The 21,696-nt window shown below is 45.2% G+C and overlaps 1 protein-coding gene across 1 annotated transcript in view; it reads right to left on the reverse strand.

Moving 5' to 3' along the window:
* Positions 1–21,696, reverse strand: part of zzef1 (zinc finger, ZZ-type with EF hand domain 1) — a 305,676-nt gene that overhangs the window by 198,175 nt on the left and 85,805 nt on the right. The window contains 5 exon segments of the mRNA XM_068010068.1: positions 754–955; positions 2,289–2,370; positions 6,549–6,718; positions 6,833–6,955; positions 21,142–21,263. Coding sequence (XP_067866169.1) covers positions 754–955; positions 2,289–2,370; positions 6,549–6,718; positions 6,833–6,955; positions 21,142–21,263 — 699 coding nt within the window.

Here is a 21,696-nt window from a genome sequence, read left to right on the forward strand (position 1 = left end):
TACACAACGCATGAGGGAGATCAAAGGAATGCATATTTATATGTGTGCCCTTCCTGAATCTGCTCCTCATAGTACACAGTAGCCCTCGAACATTTTAAGCAAGGTGTGAGCCACCTAACTGGTGCAACTGTCAGAAAACTGGTTTCTCCAGTTATGTAGGTCACAGCTGCATGAGAAAATAGTCAAATATTAGCACAAGAGGCCTGATTTACTGGATAGGACTTGCAAATCCTCCAGAAGTTTACAAGGACATTTTTAGTGGAGAAGTATGCAAACATCAGGGTATGTCACAGAGCCATTAAAATCTGCAATGACCAGCAAAGCCCAGGTGAAACACAGGAGACAAAAACACAGCATTACCAAATCAAAAGGACACAAATATGAAGTAGGAGTAGCAGCCAGGAAAGGTATCCACCCAAGCAGAAGCTCCACTGTAAAAACAAGTGCAAAAAAAAGACAAGGGGAACATTCATCCAGTGAAATGTTCACAAGAAGTCAGCTGAACTATTAGAAGACAGAAACAGTGGAACCATGAGGCACGGTAGGTTAGACACTGGTCTTTCACTTCTGAAACCTGTGTTCCAGTTGAGCTGGGATGTCTGCAAGGGTCCAGTGTGAAATAAAACTTGCGCAAGTTTTCTTGCGTCATACACCCAGATGATCGAATAAAGATCTAACATTAGTGCGGAAGCCCTCATGAATACACTTACCATTCTCTTTCAACTGCTTAAAATAGAAAAAAAAGAATCTTACCACAGGCTGAATTTAAAGACAGTGCCCGGGAGGCCAAGCAACCCATTAGTCGTGACACAAGAAGCTGTAGGTCTGCAACCCAAGGTACTCTCACATCTGGCAGACCATATGCTTTGACCATGAACTTGTATCCCCACTCATTGTTACAGTTGTCAGAGTGGAAGAGAAACTGCAGCCTTGGACCAGATTTAAACGTAACTGACTGTAAACAAAGATGCAAACAAGAAATTTATGCACAATCAGGACCAATCATTATTTCATCGACATCTACCCATGAGGTCTTGTTTTCACTACTGAAAGCAGATTGATTCTTGGGAACAGATAGGATTTTCAAATGTAAAGTTTGCTCTTATGCAAATTCCCAAGAAATGCACAGACCTCAATTAGTCATGAAAGATCACTGAATTGAAGGAACCATCATTTTTTTGTAAACAAAACAGATGTGATTTAAAAAAAAAAAAGACATCCCCAATCATAAAAAACTCCATCTGTGATCTGGAATCCATCTCAAGAGAAGCAGGATGGCAAGAATTCCTGTTTAGTTGGAACTGTCTTGAATTTAGACTAGTTTCCCCAAGTATTTGATTATTAGCAGTTCTTACCTATACCACCACCGATGCCAAAAACAAACTTTAGCACTACTCTTCAAAGCTCCAGGACACCCATCAAAATGGAAATATGCCAGAATTTCAGCGATTCCTAGATTAAAGTCTCAATTGAGCATAATGTTCCGTTTTTAACACCCACCTTCCCCTTGCGAATTCAGGTTCTGAAGTGACGCACTGCAAGAACCCAACTAGATCCAAGAAAGATTTGAACTTATAAATAGCTTAAGGGTAGTGTTACACACACAATTTATGCTGCCAGGCAGTGTGCGAAGTATGCTATAGCACCAAGCGACAGTGCACCAGGATTTTAAACTCCCAGTTGTCACAAACAGGATAAATGGTGAGTAGAGATAACAAAGATTGTTTGCTGACATGGATTACATAGAACAGTTAACAACTTGCATTTGTATACCTTCCCTTTAACTTCCAAAATACCCATGCATTATTGAATATTTTTGTCTTCTCCAGCATTGAGATTTTAAAAACTTGTATTTATTATAGCACCTTATCGCATCAAAGTTCTTCAAACAATGAATTGATGTGAAGCCATTCATGTAGGCAAAGGTGGCAGTCATTCTGTACCAGCAATGTCCCACAAACAGCAAGATGAATATCCATTAATTTCTTTTTGATCATGTTGGTTGAGAGAAGAATATTAGCAAGAACATTGAGAGCACTCCATACTCTGTTTTTGAACAGTGCTAACCTTAAACATCCAGTCTTAGCAAGCTGATCGGCTTTGCATCTCATCCAAACATTGGTACCTCTAATAATAAAGAACTTTCTCAATACTACCCAAAATCTCACCGAGATCATATGTTAAGTTCTGGTATGATACTTAAAGTCTAAAATTTTCAGGCCTACAGGCCAGTATGCAGATGTACAATAGGGTTACTGAGAAGCATAACCTGTTGCTAAATATCTTACCGTTGGCCATTTCTCTGTCCCAACCTTCCCATCATAACGTACTTTCACTCCTCGAGAGTCTGTAAATTCCAAGTAATCGTACCTTTGAGAAAATAATTGCCAAGTAAGCTACTTAGGAACTGATAGGTCTTCAAATCATTTAATATGAAGTGGTTGATTGGTATAATTGTTCTATAATTATCCAGGCATTCCACTAATTCATATCACTCAGTTGAATAAACTTCTAGACCAAAACTCTGATTTGGATTATAACAATTATACAAGACAGGTACAACAAGGATATAAGAAGCATATCACTGCCTTCAAGAGGACCATGATGAGTCTGGAGTTAGTAAAAAGCAAATGAAAAGTTAAAGGAAGTTGGGCTCTCGAGGCCTTGAGATGACCCAACTGAGGCATTTAAGATTATAAAGGCAATTCACAAAGTTAATCATTGGGGATTAATTCATGGTGGTGAACAGCTAAAATAAAAGGAGATGCAGTTAAAAATTATGATAAGTAAATCAGGCAGAATAATTATTTCACAAAGGATTGGCGGCCATTAAAGTGGAGGATACAAGTGGATTGAAAAGGAAACTAACGGCAGGATTTTGCATTTGGGGTTGGGACCCTAATGTTGGAACCATTTCCAGGTCCCAATGTCAAACCAAGGGGTGTCGGGGGAGTAGTCACAGACCACTATTTTGTCTGAGGTCAGCAGCTAATTGGCTGGAGGGCGAGTCTGGCGGCAGGACTCCAAGTGTAGGCCCAACTTAAAGGCATCATGGCAGCCATTAAATCGCTGCCATCTTGTATGTCAATGGAAAGCAGAAGTCAGCAAGAGAAGAGGCAGAGGCTTGGCACCTGTGGTAGGGCTGCCCCATGGTTTAGTGATACAGCCCATGATGAGGTGATGTTGGAAGCAGTACACGAGAGGCAAGGGGTCTTGTTTCTGGAGGGTGGCAGGAGAAGGCCACCCAGCCAAACTAAACAGGTCTGGCTAGAGGTGGCAGAACACGTCAGCAGCTGCTGTGTTGTCCGGAGGACCTGAGTGCAGTGCCACAAAAAGTTTAAATGGCCTTCTTCACTCTAGCAAGGTGAGTGCAATGTGACACTCAGATGACAGGCACCCAAGTCTGCAGCCACCAGTAGACAGTCTGACCAGTCTGAGGATGCATGATGCTCGTGAATATGATGCTGCCTCAGATAAGACAGAACCAGCACGATCACATCATTCAAGTGCATCCTCCACCAGCATAGATACACTCACCTCAGTGGGTCCTTGAGCGCAGTTAGAATGGGCGGCACAGAGGGAGGAGCACGTCACAAGTGAGCAAGAGGTATGAGGCAGACACAGTTGTGGGCAGTCCCCCTCGGAGGATGGAGGACAGACACAGCCATATTCAGCTGGGAGCAGATGCAGGGCCTCAGGAGTCACAAACAAGGCAGCTCGACTTTGAGCAGCAGCGTTATGTGTTCCAACATGTCCGAGTTTCCTGAGGCAGTGCGGGGTCATGGGCTAAGAATGGAAAAGCCCATTCAGCTCGTGTGCACCACCATGGCTCAGTGCTTTGAACACATATGCTCCTCCACTGAGAGCATGGCTGAACTCATGGACAGCCATCTGCAGTATTGACCAGTCAATGGCAGATAGCGCAAAGATACATGGAGTGGATGCCAGTTACGTCCCAGCTGGTGGTCTCCAGTGATCCAGAGCATCATCAAAGGGCTGATGCAGTCACCTAGGAGAATGAGGGTGCCACCCTCCACGGGGCTCCATCATCGGCCTCCTTGGCCCCTCTGACTGACGGACCATCAATGCAGCAGGGCCCTGTAACGGAGGCTGCCCTGGCATTGATGCTGGTACGGCAGCTTTTGGGGGTGCCCCCACTGGCACTTCCATGACAAAGACGACTGCCATGTGCATCTCAGCTGCAAGCAGCCACATGTGAGCAAGCTGCCTCCACCTCATCCAAGGCTACAAGAGGAGCACCACATGGAAGCGGTAGAGAGCGAAGGCCACTGCATCAGTCATAGCACTGAGTGGCTCAGTGGGGTTAATTTCACCTGTTATTGCGAACGCTATAATTTAACAACACTGATGTCACTGCCATGACCTCAGACGTGTGAGCTTCTATCCTTTAATGGTAAGGCAGGAAAAGAGGGAAGTGAAGGGAAGTACTGGTCTTTGAACAGGGACACAGACCACTGGACAGACGTGCACCACACATTGGTAGTAAGAATGGATCTTTTCAAAGTTGTGTGTTTAATGGATCTCGCAGGCAAATCAAAGTGAGTGCCAGAGCATGCAGTCCTGCTGGTTGAGTAGCACTCAGGTGAAATGTGCCTGGATCAGATGTGTCCTGGCAGTCACACCGTCTGATGAAAGCTTTGACTCCTGAGATGGTCCCAGCTACTGCCCTGCACAGCATGGGTGCTGTTCTGCTCTGCATCTTCTTCCTCTTCCAAAGAACTGTGTCAATCTAGTTCTTCAGCCTCTTCAAGGTGCACACCTCTCTAGAGGGCCATGTTATGGACAGTGCAGCATACCACCACAATGCGTAATACCCTTACAGGAGTCTACTGCAGGGTGTCACCTGACTGGTACAGGCAACGGAAGCACATCTTCAGAAGCCCGATGGCCTGCTCAATGGTGGTCCTCGTGAGCAGATAGCTTCAGTTGTAGCACCTCTGTGCCTCCGTCTAGGGGTTACGTAAAGGGCAAGTAGCTACCTCTTCAAGGGATACCCCTTGTTCCCTAGAATCCATCCACAGAGCTTGAGGAGTGGAGTGAAGAGCTGTGGCAGCCTGGACAGGTGGAGGATGAAGGAATCATGGTAGCTGCCAGAAAGCAAGCACATACACGCATAAAGCTATTGCTGAGGTTGCATACCAATTGAACATTGAGGAAGAGGAAGCCCTTCCTGTTGATGAACCTCACTGGCTAGTCACTGATGACAATTGATGGCATATGGGTGCAATCAATGGAAGCTCTGCACCTGGGAGAATCCAGTGATGGAGGTGAATCCCAATGCCCTTTGTGCCTGTGAGGCCCCAACTGGCTGGAATTGAATGAACTGTCCAGCTCTCAAATATAGCATCAGCAACCTGCGAGATGCAATGGTGTGCTGCCACTTGAGAGACGCCATAAGGTCCGCTGCTGATCCTCGGCAAGAGCCAGCGGCAAAGATGTTCAAGGTCACAGTGACTTTAACAGCAACTGGCAGGACACCGTGAGCAGTACGGCGCGATCTGAGGTCTTCCTCAATGAGAGCACAAATCTGTTATCTGCCTAGATAGGGGCAGTCTCCTGCGGAACAGATTCTCTGACATGTCCAGGTAGCTTCTTCGTCGGCAGTATGCTCGATGCCGAGGGTATGACCTTTGTTGTCTTCCTGCCCCTTGGTCCTCTCCTCTGTCCTCCCCATGTCCAGGGCTCATCCTCATCGCTACACGTCCTATCTGAGTACCTTACTCTCATGTTGCCTTGCTTGTGGTCAGCTGCACTCACAATGATTACTGGACCACCCCCACTGATGGCCCCACAATCCCTGGAGGGTCATGAACCACCACCCCCCCCCCCCCCCCGTGACCGAATGCTCACAGATCATTTGCTCCACCACTTCTGCCCACCCAATGGCAACTATGTGCCAATGGACAGTGCCCCTCAGCCGTGCATATATTTTTATTGACCCACGTAGTTGCATGGCGTGCCCATGACTGGCACCCCACTGTTTTGCCACCTCCTTCCATTTGGGACTGTTGTAACCGTGTCTCCCGCAAAAATTCCAAACTGGCCCTCGACGAGCTGACAAGCTTACATGGCCATTGATCTGAATTGGGCAGGCTGCTGGGTTCTGCCTCCCTCCCCCCTCGCCCGCCCACACCAAGTAAAATTGGCAACTGTCAGAACAGCAACGGCAAACCAGCATGACAGTCGAAAGCATAAAATTGCACGCCCACCCGCCTCAGTTTCCCCCACCCCCCCAAAAAAAAAAATCAGGGCGAAAATCCTGCACTAAATGTCTGGAGAGAAAAGGGATTGAAAGGCGTGGTGAGGAAGCAGGCTCAGCAGAATTGAAACCAGAAGGAAATAGGACCTTTTCCTCTTCTTAAAACCTCTTGGCTCTATTGTAATGACAGACTGAAGGAACAATGAATTACACTTTGGTGCATCAATTCCCTCTTTCTCTGGCTTTACACCCCACTGAAAATAAATTACTCCTCAGAATATCACAGGTAGAATCTCCAGGGAGATTGTTGCTTGAAATTGGACTATACCTTTTCTCTGTTTCACATTTTTCATCAAACTCCACTTCAAAGAATGTTGCACCGGGACAAACAAAGACCGTTGTCTCATGACTGTTGTTTTCATAGTTGTGTGTAGACTCCATGCTCCACAGCCTGAGAAACACTGGCTCCTCTGATTTCTCCAAATTTTCACCATCAAGCTATCAGAATTGAAACACTATTCCATTAAACACCTTTATGTGGCATAAGTCAAAAGGTTTAAATGCAGATACATATTGGAAAGTTTCAAAAACTGATTAGATATAGGCTGCTACCTTGATAAAGTCGTCACCAGTTTCACAGCAGAGGTTTTTCAATGTTTTAGCCAGTGGAGCAAAGGCTTGTAGCAGGGCACAGTGAGGAATGTCCAAACTCGAAAGCTCCAAAAGGAAGATTACCTATAACAAAAATTGGATGAAACGTTATTGAATAGTTATGTACAAGCCATCTAAATTCATCAGCTAGAATAGAATAGATTTAAAAAGACATAAGCCGCAGAGTCATTATATTGGGTGGAATAGGACAACAAAAGAAAATGTTTAAAGTAGGCAGAATGCTGTGGCTTGAATTGTTTATAGTTCATTGAATGCAGGGATCATCAGAGATGACTGGAAAATGTTACAGTCTTTAAAGTAAGACAGAACATTATTCTGGCAAGGACTGGCCTCCCAGCTTAAGACCCACATCGATGTTGTCACTTACTACATTAGAGTCTATTCAAAATAACAAGGGTTTGGTTGTACGCAATAACATTTATTGGAATTGCTCAATAACAGTATGGATAACATGATGGCTAGTCAGATATCTGGACTGTCAGGACACATTTAGTAAAGTGCCTTAAGAGACAAATAAAATCTCAATACCTAGCAACTGGGCAGGGGAAATCAGAAACTATATTTCAGACTGGAATATGTCAGGTAGCATATGCATTGTTTCCAAAAGTGAAATTACATAGCTAAACATATATTACATAAGGTAAACCTTGAACAAGATCATAGAATCTAGATGCAATAGTTGTTTAAACAAGGAAAGTATCAACAGAACACACATTAGCAGTTCCAAAAACATAATATTGTGGTGTATAAGCAGATCTATAAAATACAAATCAAAGTAATTGTTACCAACATTTTATGAAGCATTATTGAGAGCACATGTGCAGTTTTAACTGGTCACTCTACCCAAGAAGAGAGAACAGCTGTTAGCGCTCAGAGATGAGCAAAGATGCCACTGGGTTTTAGATTACTGAATTATTACTATACTACATAATAGTTATAATGCAAGGAAAGGATTAATACTTTATATGAACTTTGAGCTTTTGCCTGTTAAATTTCTGTTAGAAGGCTGCAAATGTCAGTTTCAGCGAAATGAAAAGCAAAGCCAAGAACATGGAGCTGATAAGAGTTTAGCAGAGGCAAAAACAGCCAGGCTGGGAGCAACGTATTTCAGGGGCGATGGGTGAATGGAAATGCCAGTTAGAATACGGGGAGCAGGGTTTTCGATGAGGTCATGTTTAGAGGATGGAGGTGGGTAGGCCAGCCAGAGGAGCCAGGTGATCTTATTGAAACATATAAGATTCTAACAGGCTTGACAGGGTAGATGCTGAGAGGATGTATCCTCTTGTGGAGGAATCTAGAACTAGGGGCACAGTTTAAAAATAAGGGGTCACTCATTTAAGATGAGGAGGAATTTCTTCTCTCAAAGGGTCGTAAATCTTTGGAATTCTCTACCCCAGAGAGCAGTGGAGGCCGAGTCATTGAATATATTCAGGGCTGAGATAGACAGATTTGTAAATTATAGTGGAGTCAAGGGTTATGGGGGAATAGGCAGGGAGTGGAGTTGAGGCCAAGATCAATCAGCCATGATCTTATTGAATGGCAGAGCAGGTTCGAGGAGCCGAATGGTCTACTCCTGCACCTATTTATGTTCTTTGTTAGATGGCTGCATTGACCTCCATACGTGTGGCAGCAGTGAGGTAATAAGCAGGTTAATGATGCTAGCCATTCGAGAAGTTGCAGCCAGGATGGCCAACTTCCCAGAACAGTGTTGAGGAATATGGTCATGTGCTAATTAAAGTATTGCGCCTCTGTAACTGTCTCCACTTGAATTATTTGAGTGACAGCTCAGTCGAGGTGAAGACATGATAAAGAACTGCTAGAGGATGGATGTGCCTATCTATCCAGTCATAGCCACTGAGGCTTCTCTTCTGATCCTGCAATGGTACCTCTGGAATCCTCCATGGACCTATCCCTGGCCCTCCTTCTACTTCTCATCTACATGCTGCCCCTCAGTAATATCAACCACATGTAAGCTTAGCACACATAGCTCTCTCTCAACCTCTCCATTACCCCTATTTGCCATACTGCTTGTCTGACATCCAGTACTGGATGAGCAGAAATTTCCTCCAACTAAATATTGGGAAGACTGAAGCTATTGCCTTCAGACCCTGCCACAATATCCGTTCCCTAGCTGTCAATTCTATTCCTCTCCCTGGCCAATATCTGAGGCGTCCTTGGTGCCCCATTTAAACCTGAACTCAGCTTCGAACCTCACATCCCTCCATAGCCAAACCCCCCCTAATTCAACCTCCGTAAGATCACTCATCTCTGCCCTTGCCTCACTCATATGCTGCTGAAACTCTGATCCATGCATTTGCTACCTCTAAATTGGACTATTCCAATTTCTCTCCCGGCCGGCCTCCAAACTTACATCCTCCGTAAACATGAGCTCATCTAAAACTCTGCTGCCAGTATCCAAACTCGCACCAAGTCCCATTCACTCATCACCCCTGATCTACATCAGCTCCCAACCTGGCAACACCTCAACTTTAAAATTCTCACCCTGCTTTTCCAATTCCTCTATACTTCTGTAACCTATTCCAGCCCTAGATCCTCCATTCTGGCCTCTTGTACATTCATGATTTTTCATTTCTCAACCATGTGTGATGCTGCCTTCAACTGCCTAGGCTCCAAGCTCTAGAATTCCTTCCTGTCTCTACCTCTCTCACCTCCTTTAAGATGCTCCTTAAAATCTACCTTTTTGAATAAACTTTTGACCACCTGCCCCAACATCCTATGTAGTTCTATGTAGTTCAGTGTCACATACTGTCTGATAAACTGGATAGACCAGCCGGCATCGACCCAAGCACTGGAAACAACAACAGCAAGCCCAACTTTGTCGACACTGCAAAGTCCTCCTTACTAACATCCGGGGGCTTGTGCCAAAGCTGGGAGAGCTGTCCCACAGACTAGTCATGCAACAGCCTGACAGTCATACTCATGGAATCATACCTTACAATGTCCCAGATTAAAAGCCTGCTGCCCGACCAGAAACTGACGGACCCGACGTGTCGGGTCCGGGTCGGACCAGACACACACACCAAGGTAAGTGCTAAAAGTTAAAAACATACCCGAGCAAGTCCGGGACGTCAAGCAGGGAAACGGAGTCTGAGTCTGAGCAGTGAGCGTGTAAGCGTCTCTATGACGTCATCAGGCTCATGCTGCAGCTTCTGGCAGATTGGGAGTCGGAAGGTAAGTAAAGGGAACATTGCGGTGGTTGGGTTGGGCTCAGGGCGGGTTGGGAAATGGAGGGACTCGGGCCGGGTTGGGCTCGGGTCTCACGTAGTTTCGCCTGGTATGGTTCGGATTTTTTTTGTTACTTGAGCAGACCTTTATCCCAGGCACTGCCATCACCATCCCCGGGTATGTCCTGTCCCACCGGTTGGACAGACCCAGCAGAGGTGGCAGCACAGTGGTATACAGTCAGGAGAGAGTTGCCCTGGAAGTCCTCAACATTGACTCTGGACCCCATGAAGTCTCATGGCATCAGGTCAAACATGGGCAAGGAAACCTCCTGCTGATTACCACCTACCGTCAACCCACGGCTGATGAATCAATACTCTTCCATGTTGATCACCACTTGGTGGAAGCACCAAGGGTGGCAAGGGCATAAAATGTACTCTGGGTGGGGGACTTCAATGCCCATCACCAAGAGCGGCTCGGTAGCACCACTACTGACCGAGCTGGCCGAGTCCTAAATGACACTGCTGCTAGATTGGGTATGCGGCAGGTGGTGAGGGAACCAACAAGAGGGAAAAACATAGTTAACCTCGTCCTCACCAATCTGCCTGCTGCAGATGAATCTGTACATGACAGCATTGGTAGGAGTGACGACCACACAGTCCTTGTGGAGACCAAGTCCTGCCTTCACATTGAGGATACCGTCCATCGTGTTGTGTGGCACTACCACAGTGCTAAATGGGATAGATTTCGAACATATCTAGCAATGCAAAACTGGGCAGCCATGAGGAGCTGTGGGCCATCAGCAGCAGCAGAATTGTACTCAACCACACTCTGTAACCTCATGGCCTGGCATCAAGCCAAGAGACCAATGCTGGTTCAATGCAAAGTGCAGGAGGCCATGCCAGGAGCAGCACCAGGCATACCTCAAAATGAGATGTGAACCTGGTGAAGCTACAACACAGGACTACTTGCGTGCCAAACTGCGAAAGCAGCATGCGATAGACAGAGCTAAGCGATCCCATAACCAATGGATCAGATCTAAGCTCTGCAGTTCTGCTACATCCAGCCGTGAATGGTGGAGGACAATTAAACAACTAACTGGAGGAGGTGGCCGCACAAACATCTCCATCCTGAATGATGGGGGAGCCCAGGACATTAGAACTAGAATTAGAATCAGAACATTACAACACAGTACAGGCCCTTCGGCCCTCGATGTTGCGCCGACCTGTGAAACCATCTGACCTACACTATTCCATTTTCATCCACATTTGTCTATCCAATGACCACTTAAATGCCCTTAAAGTTGGAGAGTCTACTACTGTTGCAGGCAGGGCGTTCCACGCCCCTACTACTCTGAGTAAAGAAACTACCTCTAACATCTGTCCTATATCTATCACCCCTCAATTTAAAGCTATGTCCCCTCGTGTTTGCCATCACCATCCGAGGAAAAAGACTCTCACTATCCACCCTATCTAACCCTCTGATTATCTTATATGTCTCTATTAAGTCACCTCTCCTCCTCCTTCTCTCCAACGAAAACAACCTCAAGTCCCTCAGCCTTTCCTCCATACCAGGCAACATCCTAGTATATCTCCTCTGCACCCTTTCCAAAGCTTCCACATCCTTCCTATAATGCGGTGACCAGAACTGCACACAATACTCCAGGTGCGGTCTCACCAGAGTTTTGTACAGCTGCAGCATGACCTCGTGGCTCCGAAACTCGATCCCCCTACTAATAAAAGCTAACACACCATATGCCTTCTTAACAGCCCTATTAACCTGGGTAGCAACTTTCAGGGATTTATGTACCTGGACACCAAGATCTCTCTGTTCATCTACACTACCAAGAATCTTCCCATTAGCCCAGTACTCTGCATTCCTGTTACTCCTTCCAAAGTGAATCACCTCACACTTTTCCCGCATTAAACTCCATTTGCCATCTCTCAGCCCAGCTCTGCAGCCTATCTATGTCCCTCTGTACCCTACAACATCCTTCGGCACTATCCACAACTCCACCGACCTTCGTGTCATCCGCAAATTTACTAACCCACCCTTCTACACCCTCTTCCAGGTCATTTATAAAAATGACAAACAGCAGTGGCCCCAAAACAGATCCTTGCGGTACACCACTAGAAACTAAACTCCAGGATGAACATTTGCCATCAACCACCACCCTCTGTCTTCTTTCAGCTAGCCAATTTCTGATCCAAAGCTCTAAATCACCTTCAACCCCATACTTCCGTATTTTCTGCAATAGCCTACCGTGGGGAACCTTATCAAACGCCTTACTGAAATCTATATGCACCACATCCACTGCTTTACCCTCATCCACCTGTTTGGTCACCTTCTCGAAAAACTCAATAAGGTTTGTGAGGCACGACCTACCCTTCACAAAACCGTGCTGACTATCGCTAATGAACTTATTCTTTTCAAGATGATTATAAATCCTGTCTCTTATAACCTTTTCCAACATTTTACCCACAACCGAAGTAAGGCTCACAGGTCTATAATTACCAGGGCTGTCTCTACTCCCCTTCTTGAACAAGGGGACAACATTTGCTACCCTCCAGTCTTCCGGCACTATTCCTGTCGACAATGACAACATAAAGATCAAGGACAAAGGCTCTGCAATCTCCTCCCTCGCTTCCCAGAGAATCCTAGGATAAATCCCATCTGGCCCAGGGGACTTAGCAATTTTGGAAAGTGTGAAAATAGATAACACCTCCTCCTTGTGAACCTCAATCCCATCTAGCCTAGTAGTCTGAATCTCAGTATTCTCCTTGACAACATTTTCTTTCTCTACTGTAAATACTGACGAAAAATATTCATTTAACGCTTCCCCTATCTCCTCTGATTCCACACACAACTTCCCACTACTATCCTTGATTGGCCCTAATCTAACTCTAGTCATTCTTTTATTCCTGATATACCTATAGAAAGCCTTAGGGTTTTCCCTGATCCTATCCGCCAATGACTTCTCGTGTCCTCTCCTTGCTCTCCCTTTAGATCCTTCCTGGCTAGCTTGTAACTCTCAAGCGCCCTAACTGAGCCTTCAATTCTCATCCTAACATAAGCTTTCTTCTTCCTCTTGACAAGCGCTTCAACTTCTTGAGTAAACCACGGCTCCCTCGCTCGACAACTTCCTCCCTGCCTGACAGGTACATACTTATCAAGGACACGCATTAGCTGCTCCTTGAATAAGCTCCACATTTCGATTGTGCCCATCCCCTGCAGTTTCCTTCCCCATCCTACGCATCCTAAATCTTGCGTAATCGCATCATAATTTCCTTTCCCCCAGCTATAATTCTTGCCCTGCGGTATATACCTGTCCCTGCCCATCGCTAAGGTAAACCTAACCGAATTGTGATCACTATCACCAAAGTGCTCACCTACATCTAAATCTAACACCCAGCCGGGTTCATTACCCAGTACCAAATCCAATGTGGCATCGCTCCTGGTTGGCCTGTCTACATACTGTGTCAGAAAACCCTCCTGCACACACTGGACAAAAACTGACCCATCTAAAGTACTCGAACTATAGTATTTCCAGTCAATATATGGAAAGTTAAAGTCCCCCATAACAACTACCCTGTTACTCTTGCCCCTGTCGAAAATCATCTTCGCTATCCTTTCCTCTGCATCTCTGGAACTATTCGGAGGTCTATAGAAGACTCCCAGCAGGGTGACCTCTCCTCTCCTGTTTCTAACCTCGGCCCATACTACATCAGTGCGAAAGATAAGGCTGAAGCATTTGCAACAATCTTCAGCCAGAAGTGTCGGGTGGATGATCCATCTCTGTCTCCTCCTGAACTCCCCAGCATCACAAGTGCCAGTCTTCATCTAATTAGATTCATTCCGCATGATATCAAGAAACGACTGAAGGCACTGGATACTGCAAAGGCTATGGGTCCTGACAATATTCCGGCAACAGAACTGAACACCTATGCTCCAGAACTTGTCGCGCCCCAGCCAAGTTGTTCCAGTACAGTTACAACACTGGCATCTACCCGGCAATGTGGAAAACTGCCCAGGTATGGTCTGCAAACTAAGAGCAGGACAAGTCCAACCCGGCCAATTACCGTCCCATAAGTCTACTTTCGATCAGTAGTAAAGTGATGGAAGGTGCCATCAAGCGGCACTTGCTTAGCCATAACCTGATCAGTGACGCTCAGCTCTTGACCTCATTACAGCCTTGGTTCAAACACGGATAAAAGAGCTGAACTCAAGAGGTGAGGTGAGAGTGACTGCCCTTGACATCAAGACAGCATTTGAACAAGTATGGCATCAAGGAGCCCCAGCAAAACTGAAGTCAATGGGAATCAGGGGGAAACTCTCCGCTGGTGGAGTCATACCTCGCACAAAGGAAGATGGTTGTGGTTGTCGGAGGTCAATCATCTCAGCTCCAGGACATCACTGCAGCAGTTCCTCAGCGTAGTGTCCTAGGCCCAACCATCTTTAGCTGCTTCATCAATGACTTTCCTTCAATCATAAGGTCAGAAGTGAGGATATTTGCTGATGATTGCACAATGTTCAGCACCATTCACCCCTCAGATACTGAAGCAGTCCGTGTAGAAATGCAGCAAGACCTGGACAACATGCAGGCTTGGGCTGATAAGTGGCAAGTAACATTCGCGCCACACAAGTGCCAGGCAATGACCATCTCCAACAAGAGAGAATTTAACCATCTCCCCTTGACATTCAATGTTATTACCATTGCTGAATCCCCCACTATCATCGTCCTAGGGGTTACCATTGACCAAAAAGCCTGTCCACAATCTACAAGTCACAAGTCAGGAGTGTGATAGAATACTCTCCACTTACCTGGATGGGTGCAACTCCAACAACACTCAAGATGCTCGACACCATCCAGGACAAAGCAGCCTGCTTGACTGGCACCTCATAACAAACATTCACTCCCTCCACCACCAACGCACAGTGGCAGCAGTGTGTACCATCTACAAGACGCACTGCAGTAATGCACAAAGGCTCCTCAGACAGCATCTTCCAAACCTGCGACCTCTATCACCTAGAAAGAGGAGGGTAGCAAATGCATAGGACCACCACCACAAGTTCCCCTCCAAGTCACACACCATCCTGACTTGGAACTGCATCACCGTTCCTTCACTGTCGCTGGATCAAAATCCTGGAACTCCTTTCCTAACAGTATTGTGGGTGTACCTACCTCACATGGACTGTAGCAATTCAAGAAGGCAGCTCACCACCACCTTCTCAACGGTAATTAAGGAGGGGCAATAAATGCCGGCCTGGCCAGCAATGCCCACATCCCATGAATGAATAAAAGAAACACACCTGTGAAGCAGCTTGGGAAATTTTTACTACATTAAAGATGCTATATAAATGCAATAAAAACAAGAAATGCTTGAACCACTCAGCAGGTCTGGCAGCATCAGTGAAAAGAGAAGCAGAGTTAACGTTTCGGGTCAGTGACCCTTCTTCGGAACTGACAAATATTAGAAAAGTCGCAGGTTATAAGTAAGTGAGGTGGGGGTGGGGCGAGAGATAACAAAGGAGGTGTAGATTGGACAAAACCACATAGCTGACCAAAAGGTCATGGAGCAAAGGCAAACAATATGTTAATAGCGTGTTGAAAGACAAAGCATTATTACAGATTAGGTGTTCACAGACTGAATATTGAACAGCAGCAAGTGCAAACCTGAAAAAAAACAGTGGGTAAGCAAACTGAACATACATTAATGAAATGAAATAAATGCAAAAAAACAAAAAAAAGATTGTAAAAAAGAAAAAAAATAACTAAAAATGAAAGTGAAATGGGGGGCTGTCATGCTCTGAAATTATTGAACTCAATGTTCAGTCCGGCAGGCTGTAGTGTGCCTAATCGGTAGATGAGATGCTGTTCCTCGAGCTTGCGTTGATATTCACTGGAACACTGCAGCAATCCCAGGACAGAGATGGGAGCATGAGAGCAGGGGGGGGAAGTGTTGAAATGGCAAGCAACCGGAAGCTCAGGGTCCTGCTTGCGGACTGAGCAGAGATGTTCCGCAAAGCGGTCACCCAGTCTGCGCTTGGTCTCCCCAATGTAGAGGAGACCACATTGTGAGCAGCGAACACAGTATACTACATTGAAAGAAGTACAAGTAAATCGCTGCTTCACCTGAAAGGAGTGTTTGGGGCCTGGGATAGCGAGGAGAGAGGAGGTAAATGGGCAGGTATTACACCTCCTGCGATTGCAGGGGAAGGTGCCATGGGATGGGGATGAGGTGGTGGGGGTAATGGAGGAGTGGACCAGGGTGTCGCGGAGGGAACGATCCCTTAGGAACGCTGACAGGGGAAGGGAGGGGAAGATGCGACTGGTAGTGGTATCACGCTGGAGGTGGCGGAAATGGCGGAGGATGATCCTTTGGATATGGAGGCTGATGGGGTGGAAAGTGAGGACAAGGGGAACCCTGTTGCAGTTCTGGGAGGGAGGGGAAGGGGTGAGGGTAGAGGTGCGGGAAATGGGCTGGACACGGTTGAGGGCCCTGTCAACCACAGTGGGGTGAAATCCTCGGTTGACGAAAAAGGAGGTCATATCAGAAGCACTGTCATGGAAGGTAGCATCATCAGAGCAGATGCGTCGGAGACGGAGAAACTGGGAGAATGGAATGGAGTCCTTACAGGGGGTAGGGTGTGAAGAAGTGTAGTCGAGGTAGCTGTGGGAGTCGGTGGGCTTACAATGGATATTAGAAGACAACCTATCCCCAGAGATGGAGACAGAGAAGTCGAGGAAGGGAAGGGAAGTGTCAGAGATGGACCATGGAAAGGTGAGAGAAGGGTGGAAATTGGAAGCAAAGTTGATAACGTTTTCCAGTTCGGGGCGGGAGCAGGAAACGGCACCGATACAGTCATCAATGTACTGGAAAAAGAGTTGGGGGAGGGGGCCTGAGTAGGACTGGAACAAAGAATGCTCGACATATCCCACAAAAAGACAGGCATAACTAGGACCCATGCGGGTACCCATAGCGATACCTTTTACTTGAAGGAAGTGCGTGGAGTTGAAGGAGAAGTTGTTCAATGCGAGAACATTTTTAGTTATTTTTTCTTTTTTTACATTTTTTACAATCTTTTTGTTTTTTTGCATTTATTTCATTTCATTAATGTTTGTTCAGTTTGCTTACCCACTGTTTTTTTTCAGGTTTGCACTTGCTGCTGTTCAATATTCAGTCTGTGAACACCTAATCTGTACTAATGCTTTGTCTTTCAACACACCATTAACATATTGTTTGCCTTTGCTCCATGACCTTTTGGTCAGCTATGTGGCCTTGTCCAATCTACACCTTCTCCTTTGTTATCTCTTGTCCCAACCCCACCTCACTTGCTTATAACCTGTGACATTTTTAATATTTGTCAGTTCCGAAGAAGGGTCACTGACCCGAAATGTTAACTCTGCTTCTCTTTTCACAGATGCTGCCAGACCTGCTGAGTGGTTCCAGCATTTCTTGTTTTTCTTTCAGATTTCCAGCATCCGCAGTATTTTGCTTTTAAGATAATGTGGGTATCGTTATCTCATCTCAGCTAATATTTGCACCTTTGCTTGAAGCTAGTTTCCAAGTTGGGGCGGGGGCATACAGTAGCCACTGCACTCGACAACCCCCAGATGAGAGAGAGATCCAGAATCAAGCCCCCAACTTAACATGGGACTGGGAACAACAGAAAAAAAAAAAGGGCCCACATGTTGGAAGTCAGTTGGCAAGGCTGACTGAGAGCAGGGCAAATTAAGGCCCAAACAGGTAACCTCAAGAACAAAGCTGAACCAGACCTAGAATATGCCTAGGTCTGATTCAATACTGAGGCTGAACCCACTAACCAAGGCAGGGTGATTGTGTTGGCATCCTTCCATCTACAAAAGATGGACACGCAGCAAACAACCCATTTAGATTGGGTGTCTTCTTGGTGCATCTTTGCTGGTGGACGTGATCTCCGGGTGCTCCGGTTTCCTCCCACAAGCCAAAAGACTTGCAGGTTGATAGGTAAATTGGCCATTATAAATTGTCACTAGTATAGGTAGGTGGTAGGGAAATATAGAGACAGGTGGGGATGTTTGGTAGGAATATGGGATTAGTGTAGGATTAGTATAAATGGGTGGTTGATGTTCGGCACAGACTCGGTGGGCCGAAGGGCCTGTTTCAGTGCTGTATCTCTAATCTAATCTAATCTAATCCTTGAGGCAGGTTTTGCCACAAGTTTCGCATGTGAAGCTGCCAAGTGACGCTGAGAGTTGTTCTTTTTGATGTTGGCACCTGTTGCCAAGCTGCTGTAGCCATAGCTCATCATGGTAGTGCCATTTCCCTCTTTCATCAGCTAGTGACTCCCAGGTGCGATAGTTGACATTTAGGGCCTTCATGTCACAGTTGCAAGCATCCTTGAAGCGGAGTTTCGGGCACCCCACTGGTCGCCTGGCCCAGTACCTCACCGTACAGAAGGTCCCTGGGTATGCAACTATCTCCCATCCTGCAGATGTGTCCGATCCACTGAAGCTGCCTCTGTTTGATTACTGCCAACACACTTGGGAGCTCTGTCTGAGAGGACTGTTGCATTTGTGATTTTGTCCTGCCAGGATATACTCATATTGCGTCACATACAGCTAAGATGGGAATTATTGAGCTTTTTCTTGTAGCTTTAAATTACTCACGTCTCACAGCCATGCAGCAAGGCGCTGAGAATACAGGCCGTATAATCCATCAGCTTGGTCCTAGTTTGGTGTTATCCTATGCATGTTTCGCGAGTCAGCCAAAGCTGGTAACTGCTTTCCCTATGCATGTATTGAGCTCTGCATCAAGGGACAGATTGTCTGTCACTGTGAACCCAAGGTAACAGAATTTGCGAACCACTTCCAGTGGAGTGTTTAGTGTGATCAGGGCAGAATTGCAACACCTTGTCTCATGACCATTTTCATTATGCTTATAGCCAAAGAGAACAAGTTACAGGCATGGGAGAGACAGTCCATGAGTCTTTGTGGCTGCGTTTTCATGTGAACGACTAGCGCAGCATCATCAGCACAGAGGAGCTCTCTGATCAGGGCGCAGTGTGTTTTGGTCTTCTCTTTCAGCCTTGATAGATTGCAGAGCTTACTGTCTGACCTAGTGTGCAAGTATATTCCTTCCACATCTGCAGGGAAGGCGAAGGTCAGGAGCATGGAGAACATGCAAAAAGAGTGGGGTGATAATGTTTCATTATTTATCCTATTTACGAAAGGTAACTGAGGTTTAGTTGAAGTCCATGAGATTTGTTATAACTGTTACTCTGCCTACACACTTGACACCTGTAAAATAAAGCAGCTTAACAATTTGTTTCTGGCCTTGTAAAGTATCAATTAGTCTGAGTACCAGAAGATTAAAGAAGTGCCTGAAGGACCCAGTAATCAGTTCAGATAACAAGGAGTCTTGGTACTACACCCCAGAGGTCACAATACTGCAAAAGGGATTGGGCAGGATTGGCAAACTCCTGAGCATACGAGACAAAGAGAGGGTTAGCTCATGGAAGTGAGCAGCACTGCCAAATCTGACAGAATATTTTCAACAGAATGAAAATCTGTAACAAAAAATGAAAGTGAAGAGTTTACAAACCCAGCAGAGTTTAAGAAATAACTTTCAATAATGATTCTGCTCAAAGAATAAATAAATCTGTGCAAAAAAGGGTTAAGGAGTGTACAGTAGAAAAGAGAGATATGTTGATTATTGTGTTACGACCGAGGTGGGAGGAGTGCACTGTAGTTTCTAGTTCCACTTCTCCACAGGTCACAACATCTATTTAAATGTTTACCCGGTTACCGATACAGCCAATCATATACTCTTTTTTTTAAATCCCTGAACAAAAAAATATACCAAACAGGTTTCTTTAATAAACAATAAAATTATCAGTTTATCACAAAACAAGACTTAACCAGTCACAAAGCAAAGCATTAACATACCAATTAAAATATGAAAGTTCCCTTTTTAAAAATTTCCCAACTACACACAGAGATGGGAAAAAAGACAGAAATTCACTCGGCAGAGGTCTGTTACAAAAAAAAAGGGGGAAAAAACTACTTTAGCCAAATACTTGCTAATTCCTAACAAGAAAAGAAAGCAGATATGGAAGGAAGTCCGTTGTCCCTTTTTTGGTCTGGCATCCGGGTATACGGAAACAGGTCACTGTGATCGTTTCAGAAGCAGTCTGTTACAGACAAAAAAAAACACGTGGGCTGATTACATGCTCATTTTTGAAGAAAACAGATGAGGTATATTTTGTTCCAAAACTGGCATACAGTCTAACTTCCGAGTGCACGTAGATGGGTCACAGATCTTTTAGAACAGTTCTTTTCAGGCGGCGTTAAGAACCAGTCTAGCAGGCTTTTCCTCTAAAACAGATGAGATGAGATGAATTGACACAGTGGACTTCTCAGGGTCTTTCAGGGATGCTGGAAAGCGAACTGGGTTGTGGTTCTCTCTTCTTCCTTCACTTTATCAGCCGCTCACTCCAGAAGGTAAAACACACCGACACTATAACAAAAGCTTGAGAGTTTTCTGCCCTCTAGGGTGTCAGCTGTTGCCTTCCCCCCCACCCCAGCTTGTCCTATCAGGGCACGTGACTGGCTTCTCTGCCCACATCTTCGCCTGTTAGCAAGGTTTCTGTTCTATTTTTAACTTGAGTCGTGTGACAACCAGTACATTGCTGCCAAACAAGTTCTTTCAGTGTCCCCTTGATGACTCACTTGGGAAAAAAGCTGGTCCAAATTTTATTCAGTTTGACAATGAATTCCATAAAAGTATTTTCACAAAAAAAACAGAAGCACCTTCATTACTGTTAAATAAATTCACCTATAAATCCAGTCAGTAATGATTTAAAAACAAATGGCAATTGCTAAAAATGGAAAAAAGACAAAATGCTGATACATGAACCCATCTTTTACAGTTTAATGATTTATACACCATAACTTGTAAATAGTAAAGAAATAAGTTTGCAATATTTTCTTGCCACGTTAGTATATCAGTCTTAGTTTCTTTAAAATAAGCATTTCATGAAAATGTGTTTTTAGAGGAGCAAACATTGTGTTTTGACTCACGTACCAGTTGTCTTGTTGCCATCGCAAGAAAGGAGTCATTGAGGCTGGACAAGATCTCATTCCCACTGCATTTCAGCATTAGGAAATCCAGAACATTGGACGCACTGGAGATGTGGCGTTTGACATCTGTTCAGCAATATTATGGTAAATAACACAAATAAATACAAAATCAGTAACAACTTCCAGTCTATGACATTCTCTGTAATGCAGATGAAAGTTTCATCCGTCATTTCCACCAAGATCATGGAAGCTTGGGTAAAAGCCTAACCTGTCCAATACAGAACATACAAGTGTTTTTTCTTCACACTTTAGTCTGAAAAGCTACACTTCCCATGGTTAAATGTGTCATTGTTTATCCTCATTATAATGCTCATTAAACTGCTTTAAAATATTGCAACTCAGATACTCCCTCAGTACCTCCCTAGGTTATGTGCTCAAGTCCTGGACTGGGGCTTAAACCCACAACCTTTGGACTTACTGGCAAGGATGCTACCAACTGAGCCAAGGTGAGACTTTAATATAAAACATTTTGTGTTAAGTAAAGCAAGTGTAACATATA

This window comes from Heterodontus francisci, chromosome 30 (genome assembly GCF_036365525.1).
Source record: "Heterodontus francisci isolate sHetFra1 chromosome 30, sHetFra1.hap1, whole genome shotgun sequence".
Taxonomy (NCBI): domain Eukaryota; kingdom Metazoa; phylum Chordata; class Chondrichthyes; order Heterodontiformes; family Heterodontidae; genus Heterodontus; species Heterodontus francisci.